Below are 15,144 nucleotides of genomic sequence, written 5' to 3' on the forward strand. Positions count from 1 at the left end.
ATTGATCAATACATATAAGTATGTGATAATACGTTAATGGTATTTTCACATTAGCTTCGGATTTAAATATTTTCAGATTAAAACTGTTGAATGCGATCCATTGAATTATCAACAATATAGGTACTAGTATTTATTTAAACGATGTAGAAACAGCACCTAGAACATGTATATTTACTCTGCTGGAATAGGAACGTTTCGTGTAAAATATGCAATACGTATATATCTAAGCAGTCGCCCAATCCAAAATCAACCGTCATAGTAAAAACACAGGAAAGCTGGTCGTCTGCAAATTAATGAAAAGTAATAATTAGCAACTTATAATTACAATTATCTTTTTCCTCCTCGTAACAAATCTTCTAATCAAGTATATAATTATCGTTTAACACAGTGTCTGCATACGTTACCGGAATTGAATTTTTTATAGAAGATTGAAATCTTATAACATTAAATTTTTCCCTCTCGATTCAGTCACCTGTTTACCTATATATCTCTTACTTATGAAGGACGGTTTGCGAATTTCCTTCAAAAAGTTCATTGTATATATACATATTACACGCGAAGTTTATGTTTATCCGTAGAACCGCAATAGATTGAAATATACTACGTCATAACATTTATTTTTCGCAAATATTATATCATATAACAATACAATATTATATTGCGCAGTTTTTCTCAATTTTCACATTGCCGACAATTTTTCGGTCCACGGAAATTTATCTTAATTCAATCATTCTAAATTTAATAAAACGTTTTTCACTGATGTACACCGTGGCAGTCAACGTGTCAACCATGTACAAAAAGTCCAGTAATGAAGTTGCGTATTTGCGACTATTTACACAGCTAATTATCCCTCGGTTGATTTTTATTTCGACCATATAGTAAAAGTTCCGGCACACAGCGTCTATATCGTTCCCCAGGTGGAAACGCTATAACGCGTAAACGGCACCGACGCAACTTACCGACAAGTTGGACGATTTTCGGATGTTCAGCACGTGTTTTCATTTCGTTATCCCACCGACTTCTTCCCATATCATTACTGTTTCAATACGCGCGGGAGACGGAAAGTTTTCCGAGTCAGCGAGCCTTCGTATATCGCTGGCCTTTTTCTTCCCTCTCGTTCATGATCTTGTTGGAATGGCAATGGCCTAAGCCACAAAAGAACGCTTGGAGGAGAAACGACCAACCAAAATTTTATATCGGTAGTTCTTAGATCCGCGAGAAAATCGGGGAGAAAAGGAATAAAGAAGAAGTAGTGTGTTAAGTTTGTCGAATGTTATACCGTGGTACCTATTTTTCTCTTCAAGCTGTCGAAGTTTGATTCGTTATAGCTATCAAATGTACATACATTTTTATGGACATTGCTAAAGCCATATGTAAAATTCAAATAGAGATTCCAATTTAATCCAATAGAAATTGTAACTGAAAGTACTCTACTTTGGACAATTTGTATATTTTTGTGTGTTGTACGGATTTTTACATTTTGAAATTTCTCGCATAAAATAAAAATTTACAGTCCAGTTACCAGTGTACTTCAAGCGGCATTGAAATTAATTCCATCTTTATTTTTAAGAAATAAAAATTCGAATTTCGAGCTTCTTAGTAAGAATCGAAATAATATTAAAGAGACTATTATACTTATATATTAAGTTGACGAAGACTATATATTATTAAATATTTTAAAAGAGAGTACAAATCACCAATACACATTTCTGAAACCAATGTGACTGATAGGAAAGCTGATAATATAGATAATAACTATCCCGAACGATGCACAAAATTTATCCCCTCGTCACGTATTAAAACTATATAAACATACATTTATTATTTATTATCCGGGTTACTTTTGTTAAATAAAAAAACTATACACACATCAAATAATGAATAATTCAAGAAAGAATAATTAATAATAAAATAAGAACAGGTTGGAAATAATTTAATTTTTCACCTCTATTAGTACATTTCTCGCGTATACATCGTTTTCACACGAGAAATATGTATAAGATCCTCGAGATTCTGTCCTCTCTTTTCTTTTTACATATGTATCAAACCTACGATCATTCTACGCGTCGCTTCGGGATACACAACTGCGTTGGTCTCTAGACACATTAAAATAGGGCAGTGACGTAGTTTATTAATGAAATTGCACCGATAAGAGGACTAATTGCTCTTGCATGCTATTGCGATCAGGCACCTAAGAGGCCTCCATTTCTCTTACATAAGCCTTCTCAGCTCTTAATTCACGGACTTTCTTTAAAGTGTTGAATGTTTCAACTTGAAACGTTAAGCCCAACGCACGCGGTTGCATTTGCGTTCTAATAACATCCGTATACATACTTTCAAATGCAAACAAGATTACTTTCCGTCAGAAATGACGTGTGAACTTCTTTGTATATGCTAACATGTGTATAATTATTTGAACGACTTCAAAAGTAAAACGATTGTTGTTTCGATAAGAAAAGAACTTCAGCTCTAGATTTAAGAATAGCTTTGGAATAACATTGGATGAGATCGTAGAAAACGATAGAATAACTACGGACCTAAGATACGAGCGATTAGATTGCAATAATACAGTTGATCTCTGTAGTTGAAATAGTTGATTAGTTTAATGAACGTTTATGCTAGCAATAATATAATTACGCACATTTATTTAATGCTTATTCATGGTAAATTTAAGTGTGCAAACGTATTTAGAATGTAAGTGATACCTAAAATTAACGAACGAGATTTGATTTTGGTTAATGGAAAAAATACACTGCTCGATTTTTTCCATTAATTGGTTAAATTGGTCCTCGAAGTTATCCTACGAATGTCACTAGTGCGCATCAGATTTTTAACTAAAGCGCACTGGATACCTTGAGGTCGATGATAAACCGAATTAACCTCTTGACGCCAGGCTCCGTATCCTGCACGCATCAACGCGTTTACGCGTAATAATATGTATTGCCTATTAGCGACATACGACATATATGATTGTAGTTTTTTTAATAAGAGTTTACCCATTCTCCCCATTACAATTAGCGAAAATCCAGTTAATCGGGACGCTAACTAAAATATCGTGTCGATAAATGAAGTACTGTAGAAGTAGGTATATCCTGTCACCTAAAAATATTAGAAATATTTCCAAAATTATCAAGTACACGCGAAACGTATTTAAATGAGCTTCTCAATATACTACGAATTGAGGCTTTATACAATATTAGTACGATACATTTCCCAATTCTACATAGTACTCAGTTATAAAAAATAAATAAAATATGGAGGAAAAATAATACACCGGATACGTAATGTAATATTTTATTTTAAATATGTACGTAAAAAAGATAATTGTTCCACGCTCCGCTTTATTGCTACAGCAATAGTTCTAGTATTGTTAAGGACACATTAATAACAGTTTGCTGTTGGTGTTAATATTGGAAGCCGTGTGCTTCGATTTCGCTTTCCTCCACCGCTTCTTTAGACGTCAGATTTCTGAGAAATATGTTCCCATTTCCCTATTTTTACGTATCAAATGTATCTGTGGTACATCTTGTATACTATAGTAGCTTGTACATATAACTTCTACTCTCTTACACTGTTAACTTTGTCATGGAAGCTTGATAATTTCTGTTACAATAATTTAAATTCTTTTCTGCATTTTTCGATAATTGTAACTTTCTTTCCTGCGCTTCTTTCTTCCGTACAAATATACCATTTTGTGTGTAACTTCAAAATTCCAAAGAAAAACATTTGCGATTGTACAGTTTCGTATTTCTTTTTTCATTGTTATAAGAGCTCGACTACATTTAGATTTTTAAACGAAGAAGTCGATGTAACTTTGCACGTGGTTTTCGAAGACCGTAACTCTGAAGAGGAAATGTTTGCACAATACATATTTCATTCCTATAAATAGTAGGAAACTTTTCTTAAGTATTTTAATAACACTCTGCTTGGAATAAATATAAAGATGAGTTATAGAAGAGTGGTGAGTGCAGCGTTACGTGCGTGATAAACTTTCAAAATCGAACGTGGGAAAAACGGGAGCAAAATTAATAATCTAGATCCATATCAGTAACAATAGAAAATTATAAATTAAAATAGAATTTTTGAACGTGAAATTAGAATTTCTATTGAATTTTGACTCGAGAGTAAACAAAAAAGAAATTTCTTAATGGGTCAAAATTCACATTACTTTTCGTATGTATAAATCTTAATCTTCTCTTCCTTATTCCTAAGCTAGGAAATGGCAATACGAATAATCTTAGAATTATTTCTTATTTAAAATTGATCTACTGTAAAATTTGAATCTTACTATTTGAATCTTACTCTACAAAATGTCCTGAAATATCTACAACTGTATAGCCCTGTGTTAGTATTTCGATCATTTTTCAAATAGGGCGTACTGTTATAAGATTTATATTCCCTTTTCTTTTTTGGCACGTGCAATATTTTTTTAAACTCCTTCTATTTTTTTATTTAATTTAAAAATTACTTAGATACTACTTAAATACCAAATTACTTAATATTATGATACATTTGTTTCTTGAACTTCAATAATCGATATACTACAGCAATATCTTTAATTAAAGTTGATCTATCAAAAACTGAACGTTTATTCGTAGATACCCAAACTATGCTTCAAATTACTATATATATTTTATTATACAATATTTCTATAAAAGCTTTTAATTAAGTAATTTTCAAAACTTTTTTTCAAAATATCTAGAGTTTTATTTTTCATTGCTGTTGTTTCTTTATCGAGATGTATATGCTTTCATATCAAAGAACAGTTTAATGAGCAACATCTGATCAAACGAGTGGCGTTCGTCAGCAAGACTTTGATTTCTTTGAATCTTTTTTTGCGATCATAAATGCGAAGAATTAATCCTTTTGCAGAAAGAAATTGCTATTTGTTGATTTTATCATTACGTCATTGTCCTTTATGATATTAGTCAATATTGGTACGCTACAAAAGGAATAAACGCTTTTCGTCTAGCATCTTCGTATTTTCGTACTCCTTGTAATCGGATTAAAGTGTTCTTGGATGAACATTTGATACGTTTGTTATTCATTTATAGAGATTTAACTAACGAACTAAATGAATGGCAAAAACGCTCTGTGTATCACCCACGTGCTAGGACGACAATCTTATTAAATTTTTAATCCTCTTGTTCCTTAAATACATAAATGAACTTGATTTGATGACGTTACAATTTTAACGCTTGAACCACTTTTTCGAATAAAAACCTATATCTCTAACATCTCTAACGAAACTCAATCACAATTTACTTTTGCGATATGAAATTAAAACAACTTTCAAAAGTTCTATAAAATTCATTTCGAACAATTGAAATCAAACAGATTCTTGCCAACTTTCACTTTATCTTCCTCAACGGAAATATATTACACACAATACACGATGTAAGACAAATTGCGTTTCGCTGGAACTAAATGTAAAATGCCTAATAACGGCAGACATAACACGAAATAGCATCACTTCGCGTTGTATCCAGACAGTTTGAGCGAAAAACAAACTTATACGTATTTATATATATTATATGTATATATACTTCGAACTAACGATATACAGTGGCTACAAAAAAGCATTTGTACATCGTTGTATTTATTTGGGCATTTAACATACCTATTAATTGGGTCCAAGTAAGTTTAAAATTTCGTCTGATTTAGTGATACTTTCATATAGCCAGCCATAAATATTGGGACACCTACTGGTTACATTTATTCGAAAAATCTAACAAATTTCATTTCCTACTTAATATTTTACATTATAAAAAATACATATACGTTGCGGACGAAATGACTGGTTAACAATAAAATAGCTAAAAGATAAAAGCAGTGAATAGCATTCTACACCAAATATCAATAAGTATTCCAATACCTATAGTCGGCAGCTATAAACAACACAATACTGCAAATCACATTGATACTGTGAAAGTGAACTGTGAGAAGCTATTTAAAAAACAGAAACTATATCTTGCGATAAGAGTTTGTTTGATGTACATACAAATACCGTTTGTAGCGACTGTGTTTTCCCTTTTTCTCTCGATACTTCCTCAACGTTACCATCGAATCCTTCAAGAATTCTCTATATCGGTTGAATCTCGGTTTGACTTTCGAGCGATCTCGAGCTTCAAAGTACTTAACACGTCGCAGCTTGCTGCCAGGGCAAAAACCATTGATGCCATTTTGTCGATCGAACGGTCAGCCGGAGGTACACGGCGCATAATATCGTAAAGTTTCGTTAAGGACTGTCCGGCGTATTCTCCTCCCAAGCCAATATCGTGTTCATGTCCTTAATGCCGCGTGTGCTCCATGGTTCGAGCGGATCAGTAGGCGACGTCGCCGGTGAAACCGCCTTATTCCGCTCGATCGATTCTCTTCTCCTCGAACCAGCCTCCTCTATTTCCTTCGGTGATACCCTGTGCATGCATCGTGCCGAACAGAAACCATTAAACGAACGGTCAATCGTTTCCTGTGCTCACGGACACTAACGCCGCGAACATTGCTTCCGATCGGGATTGGAGGAATGGGTTCTTTCGAACTTGCGATTCGAAAGGTCTTGGTAAGATAGGATTTTCTTATTCTTTTCGTCTCCGTCTCTTTTTTCCGTTTTCTCTTATTTCTTTTCTTACTTGTTTTCTTTCTACGGGTTAGCAAGTTGAATTTTATATAAAGGACGTTGGAAGTGAATGATGGAAGTAGAAGCAAGACCGTATGTATACTTCTAGAGGCCCTAGGAACAACGCCGTTACAAGGTCTAATTAGGTTGCCGAGTTAAGTTTTAAGATGTGGCCACGTAGAGAGCGAGGCTCCACCTTGCTCCTAATGCGCCTTATGGCAAATGCGGCTCTGGGTAGAAGCGTAATAATTTGGAGTTAAGTACGTGGCAGCTAACGGTGTTGGAAATTTATCTTCGTCGATAGAACCATGGATACGCGCGTATATTTAAATATTTCGAAAAATAATTTACATCGAAACGCGACAAAATTGAAATTCGAGAATGACTACGCGTTCCAAAAGCATAACAGCTCTAAATGTCGTTCATATCTGGTGAAAAATGGCTGTTGTTGTATACGTGTAATGCTTTTGTTCGAATTTATTCAATTCTACTTTCAAATCGATATTGCATATTTAGCGGATTCGAGAAATAATAGAAACGACGACGTTGACTGTGATCAATACTTCGCGCCTTGTGCATTTGTTCCGACGTTTCTCTGATTTTGAAATGATAGAAATAAGAGCTCGTCGTATAAAATGAAATTAAACATTCATACTTTTTGTCGAAAATAATATTCTCCCACTTTTTATTACTACGCCCCTGCATATACCAATATGGAAGAAATCAATTAAACAATATAATCCGATCGGATAAATAAGCAATTCATTATGACAATATTTACGAATTCGCTTCCGTTGTCGCCTTTTTATCGCATAATCTCAATTTGCTCTGGAAACGACTCGCACTCCGCGTTTATCCCGCCTAATAAAGCTATACTTTCAATTTGCCTTTGGTAATCGTCGATATCACCGATCGTTCCGCGTTTAAATCCCTTCTTTCACGAGCAATATCGCGCTCGCGTGATTCCCAATACTGTTTATCGAACGGCTGCATACGTCGTGATCCGATTTCGTTGTCCCGTGGCGTTCGTTTGAAGAAGAATTATTAACGAGTGATTAATAATTTATCGCAGCATCGAGTTCCGTGGAATAATTACAGAGGACGTTGACGTTTCGCCGAAACTAACTGTATCGGTAACAGACGCCTCCCGTATTACATATCGGTGCGGAAAATTTTGAAATTCGCGCACGGTAATTTACATTACTTGTTTCGGATAGCTATTCATCATTTCGTTATCCACGTCCCATTGGTTGCTTTAGGATCTCGGATAAAAATCGTGTGACAAGTCGATGATGGAACGAGTAATGCGACTCATGCGAATCAACGTCAGTCGGAATGAAAAGTTGTAAGAAATTTTTGAACTAAGAAACAAAATATGTAAACTATATAACGTGACAAAACAATGGTAGAATTAGTAGTCGTAGAGAGCGACAAATGTAACGTGCTAGATAAATTTAATATTTCTGGAATCCAGAACCAGAGCGTATTAAGTCACGTTTTTCGAATTTTAAAGAAAAACAAATCAAAGTTGCAAAAGCTTTGTATCGAGATACGGACTGAATGTTATTTTTACACTATTATACGAAAAGCTTAGGATGAGAAAATTTTTACCATCGGAAAGAGAGGAGAATTTGACACCGGAAACATGTAAAATATTATTTTTGAAGAAAAAAAAACAGACTTAATACATTCTAGCTCTGGAGTCTAGTTTTTGGACTGTAACGCTCTTTTCGACTTTTTGTTTAGAAAAATATTTTCACGCGTATGGTAAAACGAGGAAAAAGTATCTGTCGCGTTTCATGGGATTATTTATACGAAAGAACTATAATTTATAAACAAATTCATATAAAGTTATAATTAATAATAATAGATTATTTCAAAACGTTACAGTATTAAATTCGTTATCTTTTTTCAAAGGAAAATATCAACTACGATTTAATCATCTTCCGAGAAAAATTTTACAGAGCAATTTTGTTATTTCAGGAATTCATTATCCTCAATAATGTTCACTCGTCAAGGGATAGATATACGACAAAGAAAATTCTTTCAAATTGAGATTAATTATAGCAACAATTATATTTAATTATATTCAAACTGCAATGATATATTTAAAGCGCTCACAAGCTAAATCGATGGATTCTCTACTTCCTATAAATTTTCTTCAATTCAACGACACTTTTGTATTACACTAGTATGGTTAACTTTTAAATTTTCAGAAACAAAATGATTACTGTCTTTCGTGTCTAATTCATTCAGTCCATAAAGAAAAATACGATAGATTGAAAATAATAATCGTTGAAATTTATTTTCTATCCTGCCACGCCCATAAAATTCCAGCGGTTACCTCGCAGATAATCCGCAAAGAAGAATATTTCCATGAATAGGTACCTCGCGTGGCAAACTTCTGCTGCAGATGCGTAAGATTTATTCTAACGTTGGAACAAAACGTCTTGTATTATTCTATTCACGAGGTAACAACGAGCACTGTGCAATCTGAGTAACACACAATGATTTCACTGTGACGATTAATCACAGCTCTAAGTCTATAGTTTCGAGTGACTCGTTCGCTGTGCTCTCTTTGTTCTGAAACACGATTACTTGGAAATTGAACAATGAAAAATTGTGCACCTTAAAGGAATGTTCGTTTAAACTCTTAATAAAATTGACAGAAGACCGATTCTTTATAATAAAAGAATAATTCCGTGTTTCGACGAGGAGTAACAACGAAATACATGTTTTCTTGAAAGGAAAGGAAAAATTTACAGATGTCGATCTTTCGCAGATTATCTAGAAACAAATTTTATCGTATCGTAACATGCTACGAGATACAGCTATAATAATAAATAAAGGGAATAATAGCACAATACCGCTTAAAAGTATGCGAACGCTTGCTTACTTTTGATAGAATCAAATAATTTCAATAATTACAAAATTATGCGGGAAAAAATTCAGACCGATTCTATCCTTTATCACTAGAATGTGGATTTCTATGTATTTATGGGAAATTTGATGGTGTATATAACACGCAAAAATATATAAAATACACAAAATAAAGTATTTATTATACTCGAGAGATGAAACAAATTCCTACTTAAATTTCATTTCTTTAGTTCTATTCGTAAAAGTATAAAAGTGCATAAAAATCCGTAGTCTAATAATAAAGAGTAAAATTAATCCGAATCTTTTTCTGTGTAATTCTATAACGAAATTATTCAATTGCGTTAAAAGTAAGCAAGCATCCACATACCTTTGAGCGATACTGCGGTATTATTCCTTTCTCAGTTATATCATCTGCGATCTACGCAATTACAACGAACCATGTATAATTTCACCGATGCAAAACAATCGAAAAGCCATTCTTAATTTCATCCATGAGTACGTGTTTTATACGCGGAAGCGAACCTGTCTGTTTTCCGACTTTGTACGGAAAATGGTGGAAGGAAACATTCGACAAATCTAAATAGGAAATCTATGTTCCAATATTGCGTGTTCCTCGTGTCCCGGTATGTCGACACACGATCGATTGTTGATAGTGTTGCCCAGTGCTTCTAGTGTTTTCAGCCTGATTCTATATACCTTTGTCCGATATACGTATGCGTGGCTGTACATACATCCGAGCTGTGACTTAACACGAATGCCACGAAATGTTGTAACTCGGCCATTATGTTGTAATTACTTTTCGAGGCCGGGCCAGGAAATTGTGTATTTTCTATACTTTCGTTTCTCTGGCGGGCGTTCACGCGGCGGCTCGATGAAATTTCATTAAAGTCCAAAGAAGTCAGTTCGGCCGTACCACGGATTTCCATTTAGCTGTTCTTTAAGTGATAATTGTTTTGTTACGTGTGTATGGCTTTGTTAGATGCCCGATGACGCTCGCGTTACGGGAGATTCAAATTGGATACGGGTAATGGGATTGACGATCGAGGAAAATAACGATGGCGTTGAAATATCAAACGTTAATATTGCTTTCTGATAAGTATAGATTTTTCGTAATGAACCACCTTAATTGAGGAAATAGGGCAAGCTCTGCGAAATTGAAGCTCTTAATAGTTTTTTGATACGACTCTCAGGTTTTTATCAATTACATCGAACAATTAGATTAACTTTAGCTACGATAATATAATATTACTCTAATATCGATATTTTTATCTATAACTATATATATATAGTTATATCAATATATATATATATTCATTGATATAGATTTTTTACGGTTAAAAGTACTCAAATGTTGGATTTTTTAAGCTTCTTCGCTAGATTGTGGTTAATGAAACGAAAATACAGACTCTTCTAACAGTTAAGTGGTCCGTAGTTAAAGGCTAAAGTAGACTTTTTCTAACAAATCGAAGATAGAACAAGTAAATACAGGGAGAAACTTATAATCGAATAGTCCTAACAATACTAATTAAAACCAAATAATAGTACTTTAATCTTACTGATATGTCGTCCTTAGAAAAACATCCCCTTTCGTCGCTCTTCTAATCTATTTAATTTTTTTATACTCTACAGAAGTACACACTTTGATTTGGGGATGTAAATTATTCAAAAATATTTTCACCTTTCTACGTTGCATAGCTATTAAAATACGTTAATCCTTAATTCCATAATTAAAGTTTAATTCTATCAATGATTTAAAAGAGAAAGAAAGATTTAAAAGAGTTTCATTATGAATTAACTACCTATTTTTCGCCGTTTTCGGTCGACGCTTCTGAACCTTGATCTTCACTGAATCGCATGACCCGTTCTGCTTTACTTGCGGCTTAATTGCTTCGATAGAGCTCTCTCGACTTTCGATTTGACGGCCCGCCAAGTTCTCAGGGCCGTTGAGCAATGGCTGATATTGAGGATTTCTGTCAGCGGATGTGGACGACATGGATGACAGGTCGTCGTCGGTGTGCCGCGACCGTCTCCGTGTCGTGATAAATCTGTTGTTCGCTGATCTTATTCTACGTAGACGGGCCTCGGTTCCGAGTAGATTGTCGCCTGCGATAAGACAATCAATTTTCATGAAATTCGCGTGACGCTTAACGCTCTCCAGCGAAACTTACGGCTACACGGCCATTGCTAGTTTTATTCTTTGATATTTTTATTGCAAAATTATCGTTGAGAGATCGCTTTGCTTTTTAATACTTTAATTATACGCGTATAAATGCATGTTAAATGTTAAACATAAATTTACAATTTTGATGGTATGTAATAATTCTCTGGTATTATTCGTTTCGTTTCTCGGAATAAAGCAAAAATAAAATTCGATTTGATGAGATGCTTGCAGATTAAATTAGGTAAAACGCAAATGTACAGAGATGATTCATTCAAATTCGCCTAGTAACAATTACGCTTAATGCAATCGGTGGCGCGTTTAGTAATAGGCAATTAGTGGTCGACCAAGCCATTGATTAATTCTTAGAATATCAAAGAAATATTTTACGGAAAGTACTTCGTCATTACCACTAAAATCGTTGTCGCTCGATTCAACAAAGTACTGCTTCTTTGTAGCGGTAACTTTCTCCTCCATAGGTAGCTTAGTCATCGTGAATTGCTCCAAAATTTGCAGATTTATTTTCGAACTGCTCTCCACTTCGAAATTCGCCGCGGCCCGCTCCGCTATTTTCAGCAGCGTTTCAGGATCGTCCGTATTTTCGGAAGCAATCACAAGCTCTAAAAGCGGATCCTGAAAATCCTCGGCCATGCTCGAATCTAGGATAAATATGTATATTTGGAGTTTTTTTTAATATTCATCGTTTTGCGAACTCTATTATATCTATAAATAATATTAATAAAATTGATATATTATTATTTAGACACTGCTCGGATATCGTGTAATTTGACGTATCTCTGGATAAAAATAAAAAAATCTTTTCGTTTGCGATTATTACAAAAAGAAAATTTCAATAACTCCATTTTTACTGAACTCGATTTTATGCTGTAGCAATTTTTATATCTTTTGGACATAGTTCCATTTTTACTGAAGTAAAGTTAAATGCACTGAAAATATGGATAAAATTGTTATGCTCTTATACGTACTATACGTTAAATCGTATGATTATCGATATTTGTTTATTGTTACTAGACTATTATCTTGCTTGAAACTTTATCGAGTTAATGTATTAAACGAACAAATGTAAAATAAGTACCTGATTCGAGACAGTTTAAAAAACGATTAAAAAAAGTATTGATACTAATTAGCTGCTTTTTCAAGTAACTACCAAATTAATTTTAAACAAATGCAAATGGATTTCCATAATATAGAAACATTTCTGAAGACCGTAATTTGTTAATTGTTCCAAACAAAACGTTTCGATCCAGCGTTGTTTAGTTCAAAGAAATTGCAGTTTCTCAGGAATATAGAAAATTATTTCATTCAAATCCAAACAATTCTAAACAATGTATAAACATCGTTCACCAAAATGCGTATGAGCAGAAATAACAACGAAGATACAAATTTCAAATCCACGAAAAAAAACTTTCTAATAAATTTAATTTTTAACATTTCACGGCCTATACCCGACAAAAAGAAACCGTACACATATACGAATGAAAGCAACATATCAATTGTTGCTGATCTTTCTGTCGCAAAAGAGAAAAGAGGAAAAAAGAATCTTTCTCTTGAAAAAAGAAATTCGTTGCCTATATCGTTATCTTCATTTTTAAATTTACTTCTTTAAAAATTAAAGTTATTAAAAATTGCCATTTCTGCGTCCGTGCAGACTTCTGTTTGCCGCAAATAGACCAGTTTTCATTATTTTAATGCGCAAGCTCGTTTTCAAGTTTTATTAACGTCCTGCGCACAGCAAACTGCATAATAAAAGTTGGCCAAGCTGCGTTAAATCCTGACGAATGTGAATTATTTTCAGGCCTAAAATGGGAAATGCTTGTTGTGCAACGATGCCTGAAACAGCGGCGTTTTGTTTTGTTGCTCATGAGCGGAAACGAGATCAAGGACGCCGGAAACAAGAAAGGCGGAAATGTCGGAGGCCGCTGAAAAATGTTTAAAATATTTCTGTTCGAAACGTTGATCAAGTCTACATTTATGGTTTCGTTGATATTTATCTAATTAGCAAACTCGTAAGGAAATAATACGAGTAACAAGATCTGCAATTTCAGAGAATTGTGGATTAAAGTAAACTTGAACAGAAAAATCTGTATGGTTGTAAATATCAAAATAGCTACGTTGTTATATGTAAAAATAATTCTTTAAATAAATACAAATATTATTTTTTCGTATTGCTTCCATTTTGGGGGGGGGAGGCATAAAATACACACGTATATTAAATTTTTTACATTACACATTACACATACTATATGTGTAATATATAACATATAATGGTTACAATCTAGTTTAATCTTGTAGAGTTGGCACAATTTGATTATATTGAGTAAAAAGCAATAAAAATGTACGTAAAGTTGTATAAAAACTTGAAGGAAACGAAGGTGACAATTAATGAATTGATAATGTTCTTTGTTAATGGAAACCTCGAAACAAAAGTGATAATTAAAGGAAGGAGGTATATTGTAGTAATTGCTGAAGAATACTGAAGGATTACAATATTTGATTAACGAAGGAAATTAGGTTACAACTTTGCTAATTTATGATAATCATATGCTTAACGGATGAAAGGCCATAAATTATCCGATGCTTGTTGCACTACTTTTCGGGTTAATCAATAAAGTCTCTTGTTTCATTTACGCTTTAATAACCAAATTATCGTGATTAAGATCGAAAACTGCAAGCTTTTGAATTTAAGGTGCTGTTGAATGACAAGTGTTCGGTTTTAAAATACATGGATCATTATGCAGACATCCAGCGAAGAATCCGTAAGATTTAATCGACTTCTGCTTAGCAAACTCGTGAGATTTCCTAATAACGCGAAAAGCTGCAATATTTATATTTCTACTTTCGTCTGTTCAGTTATATATGTACGTTCTGAAATTCGAAATTTAATTCAATATCAAATAATTTGTATTTAATAATTACCAATTATTTCATGCCCCGATATTACTTTCTAACGGATAACATCGAAGTTGGAACTTGGTTTTGTTATCGAATTTTATCCGACAAATAAAAACCTATGTGCAGCTAGTAAAAATTCATGCACTTTCATAAGCTTGATTCGATTACCATTTCTATAGAGCTTCGAAACTACTCACAAGATTTGGATTATATGTAGAGGATATATCAGATTTTAATAAACAAATTGGAGAACACGTAGAGACAATCAAAGAAAGAAGAATAATTCGTTCTGCATTCCTTTTTAAACTATAAAGAAATGAAATTGTTTATAATTGACGGAGTGCATCGTTTGAAAGAAAAATCAAAATAAACAACTTTATTGTCGCACATTTTTAAAAGAAAAGGAAATATTTTCATTTTCATTGAATTACAGATTAGGATTGGTTCAACAAATTGCAGAGATAGAAATCGCTATATTATGCCCATTGTGAACAATGTTCTTTTTTTATCGTATCGTTTGCAACTTTCAATATCTCTATACCTTTTTTTTAAAAAAAAACCTTTTTCATTTATAAAC

General features: G+C 33.4%; 1 protein-coding gene across 9 annotated transcripts in view; it reads right to left on the reverse strand.

Annotated features, from left to right (window-relative positions):
- Positions 1 to 2,930: 2,930 nt before the first annotated feature.
- LOC122568367 overlaps positions 2,931 to 15,144 on the reverse strand; it is a 64,838-nt gene continuing 52,624 nt past the window's right edge. For 6 of the 9 annotated variants that reach the window (XM_043728035.1, XM_043728031.1, XM_043728036.1 and 3 more), the window contains 3 exons: positions 12,065 to 12,313; positions 11,296 to 11,599; positions 2,932 to 6,416 (listed from right to left, as the gene is read on the reverse strand). In XM_043728035.1, the coding sequence (XP_043583970.1) occupies positions 6,239 to 6,416; positions 11,296 to 11,599; positions 12,065 to 12,313 (731 nt within the window). In that variant the 3' untranslated portion in view covers positions 2,932 to 6,238. Of the gene's footprint in view, positions 6,417 to 11,295; positions 11,600 to 12,064; positions 12,314 to 15,144 lie in introns of all 9 variants that reach the window. The other 3 variants (XM_043728037.1, XM_043728038.1, XM_043728039.1) reach the window with 3 other exon arrangements.

This window comes from Bombus pyrosoma, linkage group LG6 (genome assembly GCF_014825855.1).
Source record: "Bombus pyrosoma isolate SC7728 linkage group LG6, ASM1482585v1, whole genome shotgun sequence".
NCBI lineage: Eukaryota > Metazoa > Arthropoda > Insecta > Hymenoptera > Apidae > Bombus > Bombus pyrosoma.